The 25,538-nt window shown below is 42.8% G+C and overlaps 2 protein-coding genes across 2 annotated transcripts; one reads left to right on the top strand and one right to left on the bottom strand.

Moving 5' to 3' along the window:
- Position 1: 1 nt before the first annotated feature.
- On the bottom strand, positions 2-17,837 carry LOC128741903 (NEDD4-binding protein 2). The gene is made up of 4 exons (XM_053838013.1): positions 17,504-17,837; positions 16,556-17,433; positions 13,992-16,165; positions 2-414 (listed from the first exon to the last, which is right to left on the bottom strand). The coding sequence occupies exons 1-4, from the start codon at positions 17,598-17,600 to the stop codon at positions 327-329; spliced, it is 3,237 nt and encodes a 1,078-aa protein (XP_053693988.1). The 5' UTR covers positions 17,601-17,837; the 3' UTR covers positions 2-326.
- Positions 17,838-23,452: 5,615 nt separating this feature from the next.
- On the top strand, positions 23,453-24,711 carry LOC128743447 (uncharacterized). Its single transcript, XM_053840025.1, has 2 exons — positions 23,453-23,556; positions 23,628-24,711. Exons 1-2 carry the CDS (start codon positions 23,533-23,535, stop codon positions 24,354-24,356), a joined length of 753 nt encoding a protein of 250 aa, XP_053696000.1. The 5' UTR covers positions 23,453-23,532; the 3' UTR covers positions 24,357-24,711.
- The last annotated feature ends 827 nt before the right edge of the window (positions 24,712-25,538 follow it).

The raw sequence follows: 25,538 nt of genomic DNA, 5'->3' as shown, positions 1-25,538 counted from the left end.
TCTTTTTTGTCTGAACTTGACAAGGAAATAAATTCTTTATTATTTACAAAACAAAATCTTTAACATTGAAAGCTAATTAAGTGACCGCACAGTCGGTCGGTTCAGAAATCAGGTACAACAGCTCTGTTCAGTTTGAAATAAGAAAATTGAGCAGCTTAAAGTGTTCGGTCACAAATTGAAACGTGGTTAATTAAAATCAAACGGAGTTGTGTTCCATTTTCGTTAGCACAAAACAATAACAATCAAACTTAACTTACTGTCTTTCAATGGTGGCGTTTGGTAGCTTGTTGTGAGCGTAAATTCTGACTGGACTAAATGCGGTACAGCTAGCTTTGCGGTTGTATCAGCCGCTCCAGCATGTCACTGTTGTTTTGCAGTTTGATTTTCAAGAATCCTGGATTTATTTCCACGCACCTGAAAAAAGACAGAAACAGCAGATTGAATATTCTGAAATATTAAACTATGTAGGTATAATCTTAGCGAAAGTTGACTGTAGTGAAATCATAACCTAAAAGTGAGAAAAACGTGGTGAGTCTGAAAAGGCATCAACATGGTGGATTATCGAGACCATTCGACAGAACTTTCCCCGAATGGGGAGACCCCGGAAACGACTTCACGCTTCCAAAAAATCCTTTTATTATCGGAAGATTTATTGAACATGCGGTAGGACAAATTGAGATAGGAAAAAGCGAAAATCAAGGTTCGTAAGGAACCCGGAACAGGTCAAAATATAAAAAACGCTTACTCATCTGATGAATGGAAACAAAACGCCTATTTCTATCGAACCTCATCCAATACTTAATGTGGGCCGTTGTGTCATCGCATCTTTGGAGGTTATCGATATGTCCGTGGAAGTCATCAAAGATAATCTTCGAATTCAAGGTGCCATCGACGTGCGAAGAATCACTCGCTACGAAAATGGTACACCGAAGAATACACCGGCTCTGATATTAACATTTGACAAAACAACTTTCCCCGAACGCGTTAGAATCGGATTAAGCAAGAAAACAGAAGAGAAAACAAGAAAATACTACCCCAATCCCATGATCTGTTATTCTTGTTTCCAGTACGGTCATACAAAAATAAAGTGCTCTAAACCCAAAGTATGCTCTAATTGCTCAAAACCAGAACATGGTGAACAATGCGAGAGAGATGCACACTGCCTAAATCATCCAAACTAAAATAGACCAAAACATTTCATTCCCGGAGGCTCGTAAAATAATAAACACCAACAAGGACAGTTTTGCTCAAACCGCTGCACAATCTCGACTTGACTAAGATTGGCGGCACTAGAAGAAGCGATGCGTAGAAAAAAAAGATGAACAAATCGCACAACTCATTGCAATAAACAAACACAAGGACTTACAAATACAAATCGGGCGGCTCGAGCATGAATTTTTTGAATATAACCAAAAGCAACAATCGGAGCATCACACAAAAACAAAGGCTAGACGCCGAAGAAAAGAAAAAACAGAACAAACAGAATATTGACAGTATAGAGAATAGCAAGGATCAACGTACAAGAAGAATAAAACGGACCGGCGCCGAGACACCAGAAAGAACGATCTCCGTTTACGAACAGAAGTCGCAACCCACCTTTGAAAATATTGCCAACACACAGAAAAATGTCATAAGTCCTTGTTCATCAACTTCGGATCTGGCAACGGTCTATTTATTCATTTATTTATAATGTGTATGTATAATGTAGATGCAAACGCGCAGATCGGGAGGGAGGAATTCTTCCGTCCAGTTATTGGAAGACATAGCCTGCATCTGTCGACCAATGATAACGGTCTGAGGCTCATAAATTTTGCCGCGGCCAGAGGGATGGCCATCTGTAGCACCTACTTTCCACGTTTGAATATTCGGAAACAAACCTGGAGGCATCCAAATGGAGACTCTAGCTCTCAGATCGATCATGTCTTGATTGACGGTCGACACTTTTCGGATGTTATCGATGTACGGTCTTTTCGTGGACCAAATATCGACTCTGACCACTATCTCGTAGTGAGTAAGATTCGCGCAAGGCTGTCGAACACGGCGAAAGCTCGCACTGAAAGGACGCTGCGTTTCAACATCCAGCGGTTAACGGCAGACGGCGTTGCAGTGGAGTACGCCAGGAAGCTTGACCAGCGAATCGCAGAACAGCAGGTAGAAGAAGAAGATATAAATGGGCTGTGGAGGAACATCCATGGTGCCATCCAAACAACAGCGAGAGAGGTGGTAGGCACGACGCGTGGAAGACAGCGTAACAGCTGGTTTGATGCCGAATGCCAGAGAGTGACAGACGAAAAGAACCAGGCCAGGAGTCGCATGCTCACTGCGGCAACGCGTCAAAACAGAGAGAGATACAGAGAGACTAGAGCTGCGGAAAAAAGAATCCATCGTCTAAAGAAACGCGAGTACGAGGAGCACGTGCTTGCCGGCGCAGAGGAGCGATACGCCAGCAACGACACACGGAGTTTCTATAAAACGGTGAGAAGCAGGAATTTTGCCATGCCTGTGATGTGCAATGATAGTGCTGGCAACCTGCTTACCGACATAACGGCGGTAGCAGCCAGGTGGAAGGAGCACTTCCAGACACTATTGAATGGAGAGGTAAATGAGGAGATCAGCAGGGACAGGATAGAAATTGTAAGCGATGGTCAAGCTGTGGAGCCACCAACACAGGAAGAGGTTAAGAAGGCAATCAGTGAGCTGAAAAACGGTAAGGCTGCTGGGAAGGACGGTATCCCGGCTGAACTTCTAAAAGCGGGGAGCGAGCGGCTGTACGAAGCAATCCACCGGATCATTGTCAGGATCTGGGAGGAAGAACAAATGCCGGAGGAGTGGTTGGATGGCCTCATTTGCCCAATTTTCAAAAAGGGACATCGAATGGAGTGTAAAAACTATCGAGGAATTACATTGCTCAATTCTGCCTACAAGGTGCTTTCCCGTATCCTGTTCTGCAGACTGAGACCGTTAGCGGAGTCCTTCGTCGGCGAGTACCAAGCGGGTTTTCGTGAGGGTCGTTCCACGACGGATCAGATGTTTACCCTGCGCCAGTTGCTAGACAAGTTCCGGGAGTACAACTTGCAGACACACCATCTGTTTGTGGATTTTAAAGCGGCGTACGATTCAGTTAAACGAAATGAGCTGTGGCAGATAATGCTAGAACATGGTTTTCCGACGAAACTAGTTACGCTGATTCGTGCGACGCTGGATGGATCCAAATCATGCGTTAGAATAGCGGGTGAGACCTCAGCTGCTTTCGTGACGTTGGATGGACTGAAGCAAGGGGACGCACTCTCTAACCTGCTATTCAACATTGCCTTGGAAGGTGCATTACGAAGAGCAAACGTGGAAAGGAATGGAACTATCATCACGAAATCTCACATGCTTCTTGGTTTTGCGGATGACGTCGATATCATCGGAATCAACCGTAGAGCAGTAGAAGAGGCCTTTAGGCCCTTTAAAAGGGAAGCAGCGAGATTGGGACTTACCATTAATACCGCCAAAACGAAGTACATGGTTGCTGGTAGGGAACGTGGGAGCTCAAGTGGTGTTGGTGCCGAGGTGGAGTTAGATGGGGAACGATATGAAGTAGTGGAGGAATTTATATACCTTGGTACACTCGTGACATGTGACAACGACGTAAGCCGCGAAGTGAAACGACGAGTTGCAGCCGCGAATCGGGCTTTCTACGGATTACGTAGCCAGCTGAAGTCCCGTAGTTCGCAAATTCGCACAAAACTGGCGCTCTACAGAACACTAATCCTCCCGGTGGCCCTTTACGGACACGAATCATGGACGCTAAAGGAAGCTGATCGGCGAGTGCTTGGGGTTTTTGAGCGTAAAATTCTGCGATCTATACTTGGTGGCAAAATGGAAAATGGAGTGTGGCGCAGACGCATGAATCACGAGCTGTACCAAGTATACAAATATGCTGATATAGTGAAGGTAGTGCAATGTGGCAGGCTGCGGTGGGCTGGACACGTGGCCAGAATGCCCGATGAAAGAGTAGCCAAAACTATTTTCAGCAGAGAACCAGGAAGAGGCCGTAGACTCCGAGGCAGACCCCGCACCCGGTGGGTGTGTGCTGTCGAAGACGATGCACGTTCAGCTGGTGTTCGTGGGGATTGGAGAACGGCAGCCCAGGACCGACGGTACTGGAGGACTATAATTCGTTCGGCGCAGGATCGGTAACGGACCGTTGCCACTAAAGTAAAGTAAGTATAATGTAATTCATCCGACTAATAGTCTACATGAATCTAAAAGAAAAAACGACTGTGGAGTCATTCTCAAATAGGCACAAAACCCAGTATCGTTTAACTAGCATTTCGTATTATAAAAACTCACAATAGTAGTCAAAAATAATTAATGATAAAGCATCGCACATACAAATTTACAAAATAAAACAAAATGGTCAATTCACAATAAACAAAAAATGAACATATTACTAGCTAATAGATGAGTTAAGTAACTTAAGCAGCTTTTGTTTGAACACCGATGACGACTCGTTGATCTCGAACAAGTGGAAGAACTCATTGAAGGTTGCGCACATCGATTGGATAGGAGAGTTCTTCGTGAAATCTGAACGATTGATGGGGATATGCAGAAGATTACTGGAAAGTCGAAAAACTTGTTTGTTATGCATGTTCAGGAGCCTTTTACCTTCAGAAATGTTGAGCCCAAAGTATTTTTCGGTACGTGGTCTCGTTGAGAAGTAAAACTGTAAAACTGTGGGATCACTTGAAGGAAAGTGCAGTGCTGTACAATAGTTTAAACGCGCTCTCCTCGAAACTATATGTTTTCATCGACGGTGCGTGTATCTCAGTATCTAAAGGATCGTTTTGACTGATTTTTTATGTGTAAAAATTGATTATCTAAATTGTGACGTAGCCGCTTTTCAATATCTCAATTTTTCAATTTTCGCTGCATTTAAAAAACATCGTTCGCAACTTCGCAACCAGCAAGAGGTAGATAGTTACTATGTACAGCAAAGTTGCTTATTTTACTGCGTTCTACAACTTTTGTGGAGACACTGTACTTTTTTGGACACATTCAAAAAAACAAAAATCTCTAACACCCTAATAGGTAGATTTACCGTCACCCTAACACTGTAGAAAGTTGCGCCTTATTTTTTAAATAAACTCTTCCAAAGACACACCACCTGGAAAATTAAGCATTTTTGCGCAAGAGTACATGATCGCGTTTTTTTCTCAGAAAAGTTTACTTAAATAATTTTATCAATGTTTTTCAAATAACTTTTGACTCGTAAGGCCAATTCTAATAAAATTTAGCAAATATGTTCACAGCGTTAAGGCCTCTCGTTTGATACTAAGATAGTTGAAATCTGATTAATTATCTGGTTAATAGCGTTATGAATAATTGTAAATTTTATTGTGCTGTACACGACTGCTCATAACTTCCAAATTAAACATCCAATCAAAAAACAAATCAATAGTGATCTATGAGGCTATATTGTTTATAGATTGTTTATATTTTTTATAGATTGTTTATTTGAGAAGGTAAAAACCCGCTGGAGTGGAACAGTTATAACGTTCCTTCTCCAGTAGGCACAAAACTTCCTATCTTTTAGTACCAACAGATTTACACCAAATGATACATTTTTTAACTTAAAACAAAGAGCACATAGTTTTCTTAACAAATAACTTACAAGAACTAGATGTATACAAAAAATAGGAGCTTATGACTAACACGATACTATTGATTATAAAGGACAAACTACATTTGTTTCAGATCCCTACGAAAACGAGTTTTTAGAACGGTTCGAGATACATTAAAATCAAAAACATTATAACATTTATTCAAAACGCGACACATGCTACTGAGAGGCTCATTTTGGTAGTAAGGGAGTCGTACGTGAGACGGGAAGGTAAAAAAAGGCATGGGATCGAAGATTTCTACGGCGAATGTTTATGTTTAGGAGTTGTAGAATATCGGAACAATCAACAAACGACTTTAAGATGTCGGAGATAAAGGTAGCTTTGGTAACATCGCGCCGAAGTGCCAACGTATCAAGCCCGATCAGATTGCATCGATTTTGGTAACTTGGGAGGTTTTATAGATCATTCCAAGGTAGGAGCCGTAAAGCGAAACGCACAAATTTGCGTTGGATTGCCTCAATCCGTTGAATACTGTTCTGGTTGTACGGTGCCCACACATTCGAGGCATATTCTAATACAGAGTGCACTAAGGAACAGTACAGAGTTTTCAAACATGGAATGCTAATAAACTGCTTTGTGGCCCTGAATAAGAAGCCAAGATTTCTCGAGGCTTTAGAACAGATGAAGACTATGTAATCCTTGAACGTCAGTTTGGAGTCCAGCAAAACTCCTAAGTCTTTTACAACTGTTTCCCGCTTTAGAACAACGTTAGATATTTTATAATCAAATGTTACAATTGATTTCTTGCGTGTAAAAGATATGCAGGAGCATTTGGAAGCATTTAATAGCATCCTATTGGTATTACACCAGTCAGTAAAACTATTTAGCTGCGATTGCAAAAATTGGCAGTCAGACATATTCTTAATTACGGAAAAGAGTTTGAAGTCGTCGGCATACGATAATTTCATGCATTTAAGAGTAGGATGGATATCATAGAGGTACAGCAGAAAAATATATGGGCCTAGATGGCTGCCTTGAGGTACGCCAGAGGTGTGACCGAAAAGGGCACAGAGATAGTATTTCCAATTTTGGCTGACATAGTTCGACCAGTAAGGTATGATTCAAACCATTTCAGGATATTACCGCATAATCCAAGCCTCTGAAGTTTCGAGAGAGCGATTTGATGATTTATTTTGTCGAAGGCCGCTGATAAATCGGTATATATTGCGTCGACTTGAAGATGGCTTTGCATTGAGCGAGCAATGAGAGATGTATAGGAAATCAGATTGGTGCAAGTTGACCGTTTGGATATAAAACCATGCTGGTTTTCGGCAATGCAGTTAGAGAAACTGTAGGTAAGGTATTCTAGAACAATGAGCTCGAGAAGCTTTGAAACAGCGCAAAGAGAAGCTATACAGTGGACCCCCGTTCGTTTGAACGATTCCTCATGCAAACTAACGGGGTTAGTTTTTAATTTGAACAACTAGTAACCCTAAATATGCTGAAGTTTGTGTGAACTGACTGCCCTGCTCTTTGTTATTGTTTTGGTGGTTTGATTCAGTTGGCAGTTGCAAGCAGCGAATATTTCATTTTCCGATCGGATTTATACCATAACCGTTGGGAAAACGCAATGTGAAACAGATTAAACACGCTAGATCAGTACAAACCAACCGTGTTTATGTGTATTGTCCGCATTAGCAAATGATGTCATATTGAGAATGACATTTGAACCATTTTTAGTTTGCACGTCGTGCAAACCAACGGGGTTCAAATTAAAAAGTTCAGATTAAAAACGGTCAAACGAACGGGGGTCCACGGTACCACGATAGTTGGCAACGTTTTGCTTCGAACCTTTTTTATGCACCGGAAAAACATATGAGGTTTTCCATGCAGTTGGGAAATTGCCCGAAAGTAGAGAGACGTTGAAAATGCTTGCTAATGGAGCACAAAGAGCTAAGCAGCACTTTTTCAGTATAATAGACATTTAAGGACCGGGATTTGTAGAACTTTTAAGCTTCGAGCACGCATTGAGTACCGCTTGAGCAGTTATAGTTGGGTGACATCCAACAGTAGCCATGCACGGGACGTTTTGCACAGCATTCCAGACTTCTTGATCGTCGAGGGTTTCATTGGCGAAAACAGCGCTAAACTGTTTGCGGAAAAGCTCACATATGCCGGCAGCAGTCGTAACTTCATCATCTCCGAGGTTCATGGTGGTTGGTAAGCCGTTTTCTTTTCTCTGCTGGTTTATATAATGCCAGAATCTTTTGGGGTTGTTATGAAGATTCCGTTGAATTTGGTTTTGATATGAACTGAACAGCAGCTTATTTAAATGCTTGTAACGGTTATTTAAAGAGACGTAATGGTATTTAAGTGGATTTGTACGAAACTTAGATAATCTTTTAAGCGCTAGTCTCTTGGTGGTTTTTAAAGATTTCAAAGTATGATTTGACCAAGGTGGAGCGGTACACTGTCGTATCAGTTTCTTTGGGGTAAACTGATCGATAGCGTACAATAGAATGTTGGAAACATTTTGTGATGCTGACTCAGCATCATAATTGTCAAGTATTGAGCTCCAGTTAATGGTGGAAAGATATTCATTCATTTTCAAAAAATCTGCTTTGCCAAAGTTATAAGCTATATCTTCAGTGGTATCTTGATATACGAGTGGCGTTAGTTTATGAAGAAAGACATGGAGTGCCGGATGATGCCGGGTGAACTTAACGAGGGAACTGGAAGCACGATTGATAGAAACCTGCTCACTAACTAGCTCAGTACTAACAAAACAGAGATCTAGCATACGATCGTTTTCATTTAGAACATAATTGATCTGAACAAGCCCAGCCGTACTATATCCATCCAGCAGTTGAGTAACGCATCCATTCGTAGTAGAACGTGAAGGATCAGCAAAAAGAAAACAATCACCGGCTGCTGTCCAATTAATGCAACTGAGATTAAAGTCGCCAATCACCATGATTTTGTCCCTGATGTTCATTTGCGATGTTATCCATGAAAGCGATGTAAGATGCTGGTCAATGAGAACTGAGTAATTACCTATATATACCATATAATCGGTATGGCCATCTCTGAGAAACGTTCGACTAATTGACACCTTGAAAAAGCACATTTTTCAGCATAACTTTTGAACCGCTTGATTGTTTTCGATAAAACTCTCACAAAAAATTTGCAGTAGCAAGAGCCTTCATTTGATACTAAAATTGTTGAAATCGGTTTAGCGGTTCCGGAGAAAATCATGTCACGTAATTTTTACATTTTTGCTTATAACTTTTAAACAAAATGTCGGACCGCAAAACAATTCAATAGTGATCTACAAGGTGATAACACCTTTCAAATAAGCGTAATAACAAACGAATCGGTTCTGCCATCTCCGAGAAACAGACGACTAAAGTCAAGCGTCACATGCACACATACACACATACACACACACACACACACACACACACACACACACACACACACACACACACACACACACACACACACACACACACACACACACACACACAACACACACACACACACACACACACACACACACACACACACACACATACACACACACACATACACACATTGCTCAAATTAAAATATCGCTAAAAATCAAAAATCGCGGAAAAACCGCGTCAATTCGATGATGTAAACAAACCGCGTTAATTCAAAAATGGTCATAAAAAAAACCGTGGTAACTCCAAAACTGTCATAAAAACCCACGATAATTCTAAAATTGTAAGAAAGTGTAAAAAGAGGCTTGAGACTAACCTAAATATTCGCAAATTTTCTTGTAAAGCCAGTACCGCGAAAATGAAGATCACATTTTTTATAAATTTAATATACTGGTAACGGTACTACACAACCAACCATAATTTGATAATTTATATCTAAAAATATTATGCACCAACGGACTGAGAACGAGGTGGGCAGAATGCGGGATCGTGTGATGGATTGGAAGGCGATCAACGAGAGAATGTGTCTATTGACGAGGGTAGACCAGACCATGAAAAGGAAGCGTTCTAGGCGGAGCTGGAGACAACGTACGATAGTTGCTCGCCACGGGACATCAAAATTGTCAGCATGAACACCGACACAAACGGTCAACGATGTATAAACTTTGCAGCTTCCCGAGGCCTGGTGATCTTCTCTAGCATCACGATTCACAATATTGGCGCGAATATTGGCTCTGACCATCACCTAGTAACAGAATATATGCGCTCAAAACTGTGAACTGTATACCAGACTTGCCAAAGCCGTCCTTCTCGACAGAACAGTAGGCAGTTAGATAACCCGCAATCTGCCGAGAAGTACGCGCGAGTACTGGATGAGGTGAAGAGCCCCAGATTATACGAAATGATTGACTTGTTGGGGAATACCTACAAGCGGTGGAGAAAAATCGTCTCCGAAATCCTGTAACGCCGGTTGTTAGCGGCAGCACAAGGTTTTGATTAGAATTATCAGGCGGGCTTCATGGGAACTCGTGACACTACGACCCAAATTTTTAATATACGACAAATCTTGCAGAAACGTCAGGAGTTCAACGTGCCCAGGCATCACATCTTTATTGATTTTAAAGCAGCATACGATACCGTCGATCGAGACCAGCTATGGGACACGATTTTTCGGACAAATTGACGCAACCACTCAGAGCTGCATTGAAGCGAAACATTCTCGAAAGGCATGATTTGCACGCCTACGTATGCTGAAGCGTTTGCAATCGGCAGCGTTGCGCAAATATTATTGGCATCGCTCACCGTACTATGCTAGTTCTATGTAGTTCAATGCTGTGAGCAACCGGTATCACAGTTACAACCGTTTTCTGTACAACCGCCCATTCAAAGTAATCCGCAAACAGCCTAAGAAATTCTGGTCATTTATAAACACAAAACGAAACGAAAATTGATTACCCTTGTCGAAACTGCGGCGCAGGAGGACTGGATGAGATTGAGAAGTAGAGAAATGTAACCTTTTTGCCGAGCATTTTCATGGCATCTGCTGCACAAATTGAAGAAGCCAGTAACGTAGTGCCACGTAATGTTTTTTCGTTCGAGCTGCCGCACATTAACGAAGATATCGTGAATAAAATGAAAACTTCGTATGCAGTCGGTCGAGTCCGAATTGTCTCCTCTCTGTTGTTTTAAAACGATGCAGTAACGTACTTTGCTCACCAGTTAGTTGATTAACAGAAGCCTATGTGTCAAAATAGGATCAAATGTCTTCAACCGCTTCTCCAACCAATTTTGAGTCCCGCAAGGCAGTGACCTCGGCCAGCTACTCTTCTCAATTTTTATAAACGATATTTCATGTTTGCTTTCACATGATAGCCAACTATTTTATGGTAACGATACAAAAATTTTCAAAGCTGTTACATGCCTGAACGACTGTATGGAACTGCAGGAGTACTTGAATACGTTTGTGAACTGGTGTGCTACAAGAAGAATTTAAATAGAATTGTGGATGCCAATTTACAACAGTTATGCAGTCAAAAGGCTGATAAACAGCAACATGCAGTATAAAATGCCAGGGATGCTAATAAACGATTGATTTACTGCTTATACTAATGCTTATCGGTTACCTGGAATACCTGCTTAACACTGAGCATAGAGAAGTGCACCGTAATCTCATACTCATTTCACAGAAAACAAGCGCCCATTGAATACGACTACACCATTTCCAACCGCTGCCCGTGCCCGTGCTCCGCGTACAATGTATAAAGGATTTGGGAGTTTCGTTGGACAATAAACTTACATTCAAGAACCACTATGACAACATTACCTCGAGGGCCAACCGACAGCTGGGATTAATTTTTAAGATTGCAGACGAGTTTCGTGACCCACTCTGCCTGAAATCGCTGTACTGATCGCTTGTGTGATCAATCCTCGAAACTAATTCCGTTGTTTGGTGCCCATATCATGCTAATTGGTCTCGCAGAATTGGAATGGTTCAGAAAAAAATCATCCGTTATCCTCTTCGCCATCGTCCATAGCGTGCACTACCCGTCAAACGAGAATCGCTGCCGACCTCGCGAGTGGTCGCTATCAGCAGCTCGGGCTGCAATAACGAACGAGAGCGACAACCGTGACAGTTAAATACACACTCGCAAAAACTCGACGCAATACATGAATAAATAGGAGCAAGAGTCCGAGAGAAATGCTCACGTCGGCGTGTTCGTCAGAACGAGTACGAGTGTGAGAAAATTAGACCATATGAGCTTCGCAAAACTGCTTGCCGTGTTCAAGCGGAAGGTGCCGCGGACCGTATTTGACGAATGCTGCTGAACTGAATTGAAAGTGGAGAGCGGTGGAGGTGTATGAAGTTCGAGCTACAGGCAGTACTTGGAGAGTTTTCCATCGTACATCTGGCGAAAATCGGTAGACTACGGTGAACCGGATACGTCGTAAGCATACCGGATTACAGTGCGACGAAAAAGTTCTCTTCAACAACCCCACCGTAACCAACAACAGAGGGGCTTAAGGTGCAAGATGGTTCGCCAAGATCGAAAGTTGTTTGCGACTTCGGAGACACTTGCAAAAATTGGTGGCGAGTGGCCGAAGGTCAAGTTGAATGGATACGATTGCTTGAATCAACAAGAGTCACCCCGATTCTATGCTGCTAACGACGACGATTAACGGCTACTGAAGGAGTGAAAAGACGCTTTATCTACAAGAAATTCGATAAGCTTAATTATCGGATTAACTACCGAGCGATCAGTATCTTGAATGTCGTCAAAGTGCTATTGTGCATGCCCAAGCCGTCTTCGATTCATTATTGGGAAGTTTCATGGAGGGTCAGTCTACTACATACCAAATCTTCACCCTGTGGCAGATTTCCCAAAAGTGCCACGAATTCCGAGTCCCCATGCACTACTTATTCATTAATTTCAAACCCGCATATGATAAGAGCTTGGGAAAATTCCGGACCGACCCAAAAATGGCTTTCCAGGGAAGTTTACTAGACTTATCAAGGCTACGATCCAGTACTGTGCGAAATTTCCGGGTGGATTATCGAACCCATTCCAATCATTCCAAAAGGAAGCATACGCTGCCGTGTTCGACCAAGCGCAACGGGGTCCGCCTAGGCAGTACCGTGGTTGTCGGGGATGAGTTAGAGTTAGCCGACGAGTTCGAGTACCTTGGTTCACTGGCAACAATACCAGCCGTGAGATTAAATTAGATCTGAGCCTTATTACAAAGTATGTGCTAAACGCTAACTAGACCGGCTGTCCTCTATGGGCAAGAAACGTGGGCACGGCTAGAAGTAGAGCACTTGGCAGCATTCGGCAGTGCTGAGAACTATTTTTGGTGGCATCTGGCATGTAAGAGAATGGAATGGACGTTGGGCAGGACATGTTGCTAGAATGCCGGACAACTAACCTGCAAAAATGGGTTTCGTATGAAATCCGGAAGGAACAAGACTATCGAAGACTATCCGGAAGAAACTATCGACGTATGTTATTTTATTGGAACTGAAAAGGAGGAGCATTGCGAACAATCGGGCACAGTGAATCTATAGCAGCATATGCTCATGCTGTATTTTAAACGAAGATCTATAGTCGATAAGCTTCCGGCTTACGACACAAGTGAATGTATTGGGTTCGTTTCAAACTTCGGAAAAGACCAAAGCGTGTGATTCACGAGCAAAATCAAGGAAAAAGTTCACGAGAATCTTTAAGGCAACAGCCTTAACAAATAAATTAAGGCTGGTCGAGAAATGGAAGCTTTGTGTCGTTTGTCTCATCAACCATGTTAATGCTCCGTGCAAATTTACGATCCGCTGCAAAGCAATGCAAAGTCTTAGTGCTACATTTTGTCGAAATTAGGCCTTTTATTATATACTATGACAGACTTTGCAACCAACTGCTAGTGTACAGGATTCATGGGTTGATCGGTTGTTATCAGCACAAGGAAGTGAAATAGCAATCTTTGTGGTACTCCGCATATGTGTGGCATTTGGGAAAGAATGGTCCGTTCAGTAAAGGAGGCGATAAAGACACTTGACGATGGTGGTCAGCTAAATGACGTATCACAGCACAAACAGTTTAAAAGTTCCTTCAACTACTTAGTGACTAGAAGAGCCTCTAGAATTGCAAGTCTAGACTAGTGTCTGTAGTTAGTCGGTTGAGCTCGTGAGGAAGTGAAGAGAAATTATCAAATCATGCGTAGAACTTATTTATGTGATTGGTTGGACAATTCTTTCCAGACCATTAGCTAAAGGTTCGCAATAAAGTAAACGGTCTTCGAAATGGTCCGTTAGTCAGCGTGAAATCTTGAAAATTTTGTCACAACCGTCAACCTTCCTCATTAACGCCAATGGCAGAAGTCAATCATTTTAAAAGCATTTTAAAGAATTTAAACGAAAAACAAAACTCACCTCAGTGACAAGTCGCGCAGCATCGCCTTCACCCGGTGCTTGATGATCGGAATGCCGTCCGCCGAGTGCAGCCCCCGGCCGGTGATGATGAACAGTTCCTTGTACTGCTGCTGGCGGCTCCTCAGCCGGCTGGCCTGCTCGGCCAGGAAGATCTCCAGACAGCGCAGCGCTTCCTCCGAGTGCAGATAGTGCAGATCCAGCACGTCCGCATTGTTCAGCGTCAACCGGTGCACCTCCATGATGGCGTTCGAAGCTTTGCTGTTGAACATGTCGATCTTGGTGCGGTGTAGGCCCGCGATTTGGGCATAGTACTCAGCGACACCGGCCATGCCTCGCTGGATGGCGCTGCGCGCCTTCTCGTGACATTCGTTTTTTAGTTCTTGGTGGTGCTGCGCCAGATTGCGGCACTCTTCGGCTGTACGCATGTGCAGATTGATGGCGTCTTCGCCGGTGATGCGTCCCGTTTGGTCCTGCTCGACGATCACGGGACATGCTGGCGATGGTTTAGGCGTTTCCGTTGCGGTACTTTGCTGTAGCAGAGCTACTCGCTCGTGCGCAATTTGATTGCGCAGCTGTTCGGGGATGGAATTGTTCAGTACATTCACCGTGTCGTGGAATTTGTTATCGTGTGCGTGCAGGATTTCTTCCAGTACGCCCTGCTCGACGCTGGGGAACATCTCTTTCAACTTTTGACGCGTCATCTGGGCGGCCAGATCCTGGGGAACTTCTTTTACCCAGCCGTTTATTTCGTTTCGGTAGGCCGAAAGGGCGTGCTCCATTTCGATTATGTCGTTCAGATTGGGAGCATCCGAACTGTCCAGTCTTTCGTTGAATAAGGCAGGATATTTATGCTTTGCTTCCAATTCTCTCGCAATCTGGGCATCCCTCCTAAACTCGGAAAGTTTTTTCTCCTCTTTTCTACTGTAAACGGAATCCAGGAAAGAGTTGTACAGTTGTTCGGCAACTTCCGTTGCCATAAAAACCTTGGTTTGTTCTGAGGTAAGCTCATCGACATCGAGAGATTTACAGGCATACTTCGTCTGGAAGACCGCATGCAACTGTTTTATTAAATCTACTCCTAAGGTAACTTCCAGCACCTCGGGGTCTGACTTTGTGTCTTCTACGATCGGTGGTTCGGGCTCCGTTAAAAGCGGAGTGGCTTCTTCTTTAGGTATAATCCCTTTTGCCGCTCGAATCTGTTGGATTTTCTCTGAGTAGTGTTCCCTTCCAAGTACTATAAACGATTCCAACTGTTTTTTCGTTTGCTGTAAATCTTCCGTTAGAATCTTGTCTTTTCTCCTAATTGTATTGCGTGGGGAGTTGGAGCTAACCGTGGATGATCGATCCGTTTCGTATCCTCCCCCACCAACGGTGGCATTCATAGTGCTGGCGGGCACTTGAGCGACCAGAGGTTCATTACAGTCACACTCGAACTGATCATCATCGGCTATTGCATCGTCACCCGTTTTGCCTTGATCATCGTCAAACTCGTACGACTTTTGCTCTTCCAGGAGCAGACTTGCCGTCCAATTGCCATCGCCGTTGCATTTTTCGAACAGATCCCACAGCAATTGGGCCGGAATTTGCGGATAGAGGTTGCAGATTTCCGAGAAACTTGTGTTTTCGTTCCGACAGCCCCGTCGATGCCGCACTAAGGCTCTCCTTTTCTTGACATATTTTTTACGTTCGCTCTGTTTTTGCGGTGTTACTCCGGTGGAACTCTCAGGCGTTCGCCACTCGAATGGAATCGATACGTTTGACAGGAGAAACGAGGCCTGATCCGGAGCGGGTGGAACCCGTTTCATTTTCGGCGTCCCAACTGGAGTTGGCTCGTTTGCTGCTGCTGCATGCTCCTTACCATCGGGATCGATATTCTCTTCGTCGTCAAGTTTCCAGCTATTTTCGGCTTCTGTTGGCCAAATCCATTGCGTGTCTTCACCGTGTATGGATTGAATGGCCAGCAGATCGCCCGAATCGTTGTCATGTCCCGCCGAAGCAGCCGTCGCCGCGTACATGTGTTTCGGTGTCTGACGGGGAGGTTTAGGTATAGCGATCTCCGTGTGTTGGTTAGAATCACCGCTTGGTTCCTGCATGGAAGCAGACCCGTCTTCCCAGTTTGTACTGACCCAATCGTCCATGTTTGTATCTTGCTGCTTGCCGCTGGTGGGTTGTTCCTAAAATAAGTGGCAATTATTACACAAATCAGGAAAATGCTGTTGCGTGAGTTGGGCTGCGTTTTCTAAAAACAAACTAATAAAATGTAATAAAAGTTCGACTTTATTAAAAACTCAAATTGTTAGTAAAACATCAACGATTGGACGGTTTTTTGTTGCGATTATCGCTTCTAGTATCCTTAGAATTGACATTTTTCGAATGTCCCTCGCGGTGAGGTTTGGTTACAAACTAAAATAAAGAAAAAAGTACAAAGCAAAATGCTTGCCGTTCAACTTAAGTAAGTAGCAATGCTCGAAAACCAACAAATGAATATGAATAAACGTTTGCAAACAAGACGAAATGATGATGCTTCAGCTCCGTCACCAAAAATGATCCTTAATTGCGCTCACCTGCTGCTGGCCGCGATTTCTATTCGCATCCGTCTGCGTCAGCAAATCCGTCTGAACGATCGGAAAGTGCCTCATCTTCGGAGGCAAATGCCGGGCGTGCTCCAGCTGGCACTGCCTGTACAGTTCGGCAGTATCCTTCAACTTTTCGTAGTTCCCGAGAATGAGCCGAATCTTGTGCTCGGGAACGCCGTGCGTGTTTCTTGCCGCCAGGCCCCTTGCGTTGTAGCGCCAGTGCGTAACCGGTTCCAGTACCTCCAGTATGTACCCATGTTCGGCCGCTATTTGCACGTACGCGTGCATCTCCCACAGCTTAATGTTAGTGTTGTCCACCACAATTGGACTCCAACCGTCGCGCGCTTTTGCGCGGACATTGTTGTGATTAAAACGGTGCGCTTCCTCCAGTCTATCCACTTGATATTTATACACCCCATTAACGATGAAAAAATTATCCGTGCTAAATATGTGGTTTCTGTAATCTTTATTTCCAAGCGTTTTATCAATAAGTGCCCGCGCGAGATAAGATTTGCCCGAGCCGGGAGCACCACGCATTAGGACCATAACTCGAAATCCCTTGTTTACAGTATCCACAACCGAGGCAAACTTTTGCGGAAACTGATTAGTCTGGCGGTTAGAACCTTTTACTGGCCGCTGCGGCTGGGGTGTTCCGCTGCCGAACTTTTGGTTTCCCTTTTGAACAAAGGACGCAAAGCTTGTCGTTTCATTATCAGCGGGAATAACCTTTTTGATGGCTCCCGTAGCTTTCGGCTCTTGAGTGGGCACCGTGGGCACTGGTTTCCAGTCACGGATCCACAGGTAGTCCGGTTTGTAAAGTTCAGGCTCTTCCTGCTCTGTGAGTAAAGCTTCGATGCATACTTCAACTATCCGGAAAAAATTAAGACAAACAATGAAAGACAACTAATCCAATTAGAACCTCCAAAACCGCCTTACGAGTGGTGTATTTGTCTACAGCTCTCTGAATCCGACGCTGATCCATGTAATCGCCGAACATTTCCGTCAGCTGAGCCAACACCTCGTCACCCAACATTTCTGTTAGCTAATCTGTTAACTAAAGCAATTACTGCGACAGACTAATTCGTAACAATTATAATTATCAACAAAAAAAATCAATCTCAAGGTTAAAACACTTCACATTCAAAGTTACGGGGCGTAAAAGATTAACAGATTTCTGTCACATAGTCACATTATAGGTCAATGGAAACCAACTTATAGCAACTAATATTTTGTGAATAGACTAATTTTGACTGTATTAGATTTCGTTGCATAAGAACAAAATAAAAAGAATTATAATTATTTCATTATCACAAAAAGAACCTGACTGAGACGCGGCAAGGAACGAAAAATATATAAACATTACTTTATAGATAGCAGGGCCGCCAGATATTTTTGATGGCCAAACGTAACTGCGCGAGTCCGACAAAACTGCTCGAAATCCGAATAAATCTCCAGTTCGGATCTCCCGCTAGAGGTGGGCAAAACGGCTCTTTTGTGTGAGCGGTTCCGAACCGTTCATTTGCTGCTGCGAACCGATTCAAATGAGCGGCTCATGGCTCACAGTTCGTTGTTCGGCAGGTTGACAGTTCGGAAAATTACGATTCCCGAACCAAACTTCGTGTCGTCTTCGGGTGCGTTTGAGGAACCGTGGTTCTTTTTCAAGAGCCGTTCGTTTGAACGCTCTGTTTTGTGAACCGGTTCATTTGAACGGCTCGTGAGCCGTTCGCCCATCCCTAATCTCCCGCAGGAAACAGAGTTTAGCGAAAAAATCAAATTTCGAAAAATTCTGCTCATTTTGAAACGATTTCAACGACTTGTAAACGAATTAAGAACAGATATTTAACTAAAACCATGACTAAAATTTTCAACCGGACCTCAAAAGTCTGTCAACATTTCTGGTGTCGGTGGTGTCAATGGAACAAATTCAAATTCAATGGAACAAATTGCACAATCGTCAGATATTCCCAATGTTCGACTGTATCGCTCTAAAATTCACAAAAATATGATACGTGGGCACGTCTGGAGTACGACATAATTGGTCGGAGAATAAAAACTTGAACCGTAGCAGCGCGGGCCACCATAAACTTCGCCTGATACTGCCCTACGAATTGTCTTGCTCTTAGGGATATACGGCGCAACAAAATCTGTGAGAGCACCTTGTAGGGGGCCTTGACCAGCCTAAAATCCCGGCAATCATCAAGGTTAATGAAAACCAACCTATTACCTATTACACCAATCTAGCTGAACGCCCTTTTTGTAGACAAACCACTCTTGCGGTAGTTTCTCCTCCTCCCAAATCCTTGAAACTGTGCAGTGAAGTGCCGTGGCAAGCGGTTTTTGGGGATTTCAGTAAAGTTCTACCGGGAGTCGGTGTTTTCCGGTCATCCGATTGTTTTTCAACTGACCGATTACTCGTCGGATCTCTTCGAGATCGGGAGCCGGAACGCTGTTATCGTTTGTAGGCACTCCTAGGTTAATTTCCGTTGCGTCTCCTTCTGTTGAGATGCTCATCGAAGAACTGCTTCCACCTGTCGACCACCTCGCGCTCGTTTGTGACTAGATTCCCTCCCTTTGTGTAGCCCTTACAAGTTTGGTTCAACGTCTTGTAAAACTTGCGCGTGTCATTAGCCCGGAATATTTGTAGTAGTCGTTCTTCTGGCCATTTTTCCTCCTCAGAATCGTGGTCCACTCATTCCGCGCTCGTCGATACTTGGCCAAATTCCCCTTCGTGATAATGCTTAGATAATGCGCTTGTTGGCATTCCCGTCAAATCAATCATTACGTGCGCTCGATGTTTCCTCATCTAGCACCGCAACTGTCGTCGCTCTCTTCCGTCGTTGCAGTCCGAGCTGCTGATACAGATTACTTGTGGGCAGCTGATTCCACCCGAGTTTTTAAACTAACGAATAAGCTATGCAGGAAGACGATGTGAGGATGTGCGTGCGCGAGTGTGTGGGTAGCAGAATGTTTGCACTCAGCAACGGCGGCTGTTTCTTTTACGCCTGCGTGTGCGGTGTAAGCGTTGAATGTAAAGTTTCTCATACTATTTCGCGTGTGAGTAGGCATCTTTGGCCTCTCGCTCGATTCGCAACATTGCACAATGGGCAAAAACGAACTCGTTATCCCAAGAAATAGAAGCTGCTGGTTTGGAATCTTACAAGTTACCTATTCTTATGATAAAAAATGCAGGAAAGCGATTGGTGATGGTTTCATCCTGCGCAGGCTTCGGGAAGTGGCCCAATTCATCCCCATATACATAGATAACCTAATTAAAGCGATTAACCCTCTGACGGGCAACATCGTAAAAACGATGCGATCAAGCTAATGACTATTTTATCATGACAGTACACTCAAAATAACCTTAAGTTCTGATTTTCATACAAGAATAATTATTTGGATCAGCGCCAGGTTAGAAAAAGTTCAATTTCTCTTTATCGTTTTTCTTGTCTAAAGCGGGGTACGCTGCTGAAAAGAAAACAGCTCAAGAAAAAATCTTGCTATTTACCGAAGAAATTTTGACAACTCCAATGCAAGCAACCACCTGTCATTTTTTCTTGTGGTAATAATTGCGCCGGATATTCACTTGTCCCATTTATTTACAACTTTTAGAAATATTCTATTAATAAAATGCTTACACGTGATGGATGTACCGGTCCGGGGATGGGTTGATTCACCTAAGGGGACTTAGAAAGGATTTATAGGGCAACATAATTGAAACTTTAGCATATTGCGACATTTGCCCCTATTTAGACTACCTCGTTTTACATGATTATCACAGTCGAATCTCGCACACGATTTCGCTCAAGGAAAATGAAGTGAAAAAGAAGGGCAAGAAGGAAAAAGAAGTCAAACTCATAAGTTGATTAAACTAAAAGCCATTCTAGTGTCAGATTAACAGTGCAAAATGTGGTATGTTGCATTAGATGATTATCACAGTAGTCTAAATAGTCATAAAAGGGGCAATACATTTTAGTGCGAATTTCAGGTGATATTCCGGTAACAGAAAGGCAATTAATGTTGGCCGTACCGATCGGTGCTGGGACAAAGCCACCTAAGCAGCATGAGAGAGCTTTCATAGGGCAACAAAATTGAAACTTTTGCATACGTTTGAGCGAGAATCGCAGGTGATATTCTGTTAGCAATCTACCAATAAATATAATAACCAAAAATAACATGCAATAACCAAATCAAACGCATATTTAGACCACCATAATTAGAATAGAATTAGGAATATTTTCTACACATTTTGAACGGAATTTCCGGCGATAATCTGTTAGCAGAATGGTAACTAACGCTGGCTGTGTTAGGTTCAACGTTATCAACCATGTGTTACTGCAACTTGCGTGCTACATCGGGCTAACGGTAACGTTGCCCCTGCGCTTTCTGGCAGTTTTCCCGCTTCACTACCAGGGCGGCGCAGTTGGCATATATGGTTCAAGCTTTACTCAGGCGAAAGCACGAAAGCTAACCGGGGCGAGTAGCGAACGAACAGTATACGAGCGTTCGTGCAGTATCGCGTCTAGCCGAAGCGTATTCCAGTCGGCTTGCGATGCGTCAACGCCCCTTCCCGTACTATTTCATTCATGCTCACCCGGGCTCTCTCGCTCAGTTCTGCGCGTTTGTCATTCTCATTCTCGCGAAATGGAAAGCCGGGTTGCCAGACTGGTGGACAGGACAAAATTGTTTGTGCTACCTCCTAGCTGGTCATGCGCTCCAGTCACTTTTCCGACCAGCTGAACGGGCCGGTTTGCCGCTGAACGGGTACCAGCTGGGAGATTCAAATTTGGCATACCGCTCGTATACGATACGTATATACCGACGATTTTTTTTTGTTTTCGGTTGCTGAGCGAGCGAGCGAATGAACGATTCTCACGAATCAAAATGGCGTCGACTGGGTTGTTTGCTAGCGCCGTGCCGGTCGGTACTGGAACCAATCCACCCAATGGTGACTTGAATGCCTTCTAGGGCAAATATTTAACACAATTTATTTACAACTTTTAGAAATATTCTGTTAATAAAATGCTTACACGTGATGGGTGTACCGGTCCGGGGCTGGATTGATTCACCTAAGGAGGCTTAGAAAGCATTTATAGGGCAACTAATTGAAACTTTAGCATACATTTTAGTGCGAACTTCAGGTGATATTCCGGTAACAGAAAGGCGATTAATGTTGGCCGTACCGATCGGTAATGGGGCAAAGCCATGTGGGATATTCAATTCACTTGCGTGTAAAACTGCGCCATCTGGACGTGAAATAATAATTTTTATGAGGTGCGTACTGCTTAAGAAATCGATCTCTTGAGCATTTCTTGTATCTTTTAACCCATTACTTTTCAGCAGGGTACCCCGCTTAACGCTCTACCCAGATATTTTTTCAATTCAGATATATTACAAAATTGAAATAAATTGAAAATTTTAAGGTCAATCATTTTGTTCTAGATGTCCTTTTTGTTCAAAAGTAAAAAGGGGAGGATATTCACGCAATAATTATTTTCGAAATTTTTTGGAATTTTTGTTTTTGAAAGAGGATAACTTTTGAATGCATGGTCAGAATGTTGTGATATTGATATCAAAATATCAAGAAATTTGTTCTGAACACATTCTGCATATTGTCAATTCAAAACAAATTTCGTATCAGCTCTGGAGCTCCAAAAGCGAAGGCCGTCTACAGACGGTCTTACCCGTTAGAGGGTTAAAACTAACTCAAAGGTAAACCCAGTCTTCAAAAAAATGTGCAGTTTATCATACTAAATAACTTTGGAGAACAGTTGGAAGCAATAAATTAATTGGATGCGGAGTTATTGAGCAGAATTGATTTTTATGTGTACTTTTCAAATAAATCATTACAGTGATACCTCGATATAAGACAGCCTCGTTATAAAATAACCTCGATATAAGACAATTCGATATAATACCCTAGACAGACATATAATTGTACCGTGGTCCCCCGTTCGTTTGGCCGTTTTTAATCTGAACACTTTTAAATTTTTACCCCGCTGGTTTGCACGACGTGCAAATTAAAAATGATTTGAATGTCATTCTCAACATGGCATCATTTGCTTCCACAGACGTAAACACGATTTGTTTGTACTGATCAAGCGTGTTTAATCAGTTTCACATTTCGTTTCCCAACGATTACGATATAGAAATCCGATCGGAGAATGAAATATTCGCTGCTGGCAACTGCCAACCAAATCAAACCACCAAAACAAAAACAAAGAGCAGGGCGGCCAGTTCATACAAGTTTCAGCATATTTAGGGTTGCTAGTTGGTCAAATTAAAAACTAACCCCGTTAGTTTGCATGAGGAATCCTTCAAACGAACGGGGGTCCACTGTACCAGCGTTGTACGTGTACAGCGTTGTACATGTACATGAATAAAAAAAAGTGTTTTTGGAATTATAAACGATCTAGTAGAAGCAAAAGGAGTATGAATTCAGTTTAAACAATTTTTTTTAATAAAAAATATGATACCAGTTGAACTCAACAACAGGTAATTGTTGTTTCAAGCTATCATCATTTTTCTGCGTGTAGCCAATATAGTCTGAAAAGGCACCCGGGTACCCAGCCGTACACATAACGGTTAAGCGTTGGTACTCAAAGGTATCGGTAATCTGCTTTTACCTAAAATTAACCTCCCGCACGGTAGTACCGATTTGGGTTTAATCCAGCTTAATCGGTTATTCGGTACAGTTATTTTTCTGAGTGTTTTCGAGCAGCGTCAGTTGGCAACTCGGTTTGACTTTGACATTCGCATTTTGAACTGAAAGTTGAAAGTGGCAACACGTCGAACAGAAGAACAGAACAGCTGTTTTCAGTTTTCGCTTTTCGGTAAACAAAACAGAACGCCTACAGGGCGAGATGGACCAACCATGGTCTTAGCCAATAAAACCCCAAAACAAAAAAAAAAAAAAGAACGCCTACAGAGATATTTTACTTCAAAAAGCTACAAATTTCATTGAAGCGATGGAAAATTCTTATCTAAATGTGGTAAGTCATATTTACTGTAAAAATATATAATAAGTGGACGGCATCAGTGATGGTTGCGAATATAATTCTAGGCACATGTTTATGGACGGAAGGCGGAACACTACGCCAAGCATCGTCGTTTCGACGAGGCCATCGAAAGCCACCGTCGGGCAGTGTTGAATCTGGATGAAGCGTTGAAAGTATCACCGCCCGCAGCGATTGTGCTGGAATCGCTGCAGTTGCAGCGACGGTATCATTTGAAGCAGGCGGAATTTCTGCGTCACAAAAAGCTACAGCACGAGCGTCACATGAAAGCGCTCGAGTACCAGCGGAAGCGTAACCCGGAATATCTGGCTCAACAAATGGAGAAATTGGATAAGGTAAACAAACTACAGGTCGCTATCTATCGTAATTTGGATGAAACAGATTCACATTTGGTGACACTCGGTAAACCGGGAACGAATCCCGGTGGGACTGATTCCGCTAGCGAACGGACGAGCCCTGCCGCTGTGGAGGAGCTGATTTCCTTGAACCACTCGTTACATTTACTGATTCATCGGATGGTTGAAAATTTGGACGAAGTCACGACGGAAAACGAAAGGCTCAAGGAACGTTTGAGCTTGTATGAGAAGGAAAACGAAAGCAAGCCGCCGTCGGTGGCAACCGGCAGGAAGGGACTGGTCGACAAAGGACGCGACCCATCGCTGGAAACGGGACGGGATGCACTGGAAGCGATTAACTACCGTCACTGCGAGCAGCTGCCGGCGTTGGCACCGCTTGAGCTGCCCGCGTTCGACCTCTCTGGTTTTGAGAATAATTAGATTATCTTTTTTTATGATTCTACCACGAGGGTATTTAGGCGGGGACTAGTTTAAGCTGGCTGAAGTTTTTGGAGCGTCTTAGTGGAATACGAAACCTGAAATTAAAGAAACTTTTTCCGATTAAATTCCACACGTATTTCGCCTACGACTTGCAGGCTTCGTCAGTGTCTGTTTTCGAACCTTAGAAGTTGGAAAACAGACACTGATGAAGCCTGCAAGTCGTAGGCGAAATACGTATCTATCGCAAATAAATATTAATAGTGGAATTTAATCGGAAAAAGTTTTTACTTTTCTTTAATTTCAGGAAGATTAAGCTGAGTAAATTTTATGATTGTTCTCTTCGGTTGTAAGTACAAATAAAGGTCTGAAAGTTTATGATATAAATGCTTTTGAAAATTCATATGATTCAAAGTCGATGATTCACTGCCGTAGAAAATGCTCATTTGACTACAATATAATAATTAATTTTGCAATCGCCCTTTACACTACTTTTTCAAATTCTGTTGCTGTGACGCTCTAGTCAAATGAGCATCTACTGAACCAAAAACCGAAAATGAAGCCTGACGACCGTTCACTTACTTTTTCAAATAACAAAATTCAAATAAAGCATATAAATTAATCACAGAATTTTATTCTAGATTCTCTTTTTCTTCAAAAGTAAAAATGGTTAAAAATCATGAAATAATATTCTAACCTGAATTCTTGTTTTTGAAAAAGATACCTGCCTCTTGAACGCATGGTCTGAATATTGTAATATTGACGCCAAAATGTCAACCAATTTGTTCTGTACACATTTTTCATTCTGGACGAAATTTGCACGTGGCTCTGACGAGGCTCTAAAAGCGATGGCCATCTACAGTCGGTCTTACCGGTTAGAAGACTAGAAGAGCAATATTTTTGCGATAAAATATAAATAAATCTTTTCAAAAGCATCATTGGCATTATCAAATCGTGCTGCATTATTCGATTTTCAGGTTGCTGCGATTGCCTCACACAGTCGTAAATTTCAGTTCGGAATCTTTTTACTCATGTACACATTTAAAACCTTCAAAATTTTCTTTAAAATGCTGCCATCATCTTTTCATGCATTCTCTCAATATTGCCACCCACCAACTAGTAAGACCAACCTAGTCCGAAAGCGGATAGACTGCAAAACATAATGAACAAATTTATCACAGCCCA

The sequence above is a fragment of the Sabethes cyaneus genome, chromosome 3, assembly GCF_943734655.1.
Source record: "Sabethes cyaneus chromosome 3, idSabCyanKW18_F2, whole genome shotgun sequence".
In the NCBI taxonomy this organism is placed as follows: domain Eukaryota; kingdom Metazoa; phylum Arthropoda; class Insecta; order Diptera; family Culicidae; genus Sabethes; species Sabethes cyaneus.
The sequence above is the reverse complement of the archived record's forward strand: the minus strand, read 5'-3'. Positions and strand labels throughout refer to the sequence as shown.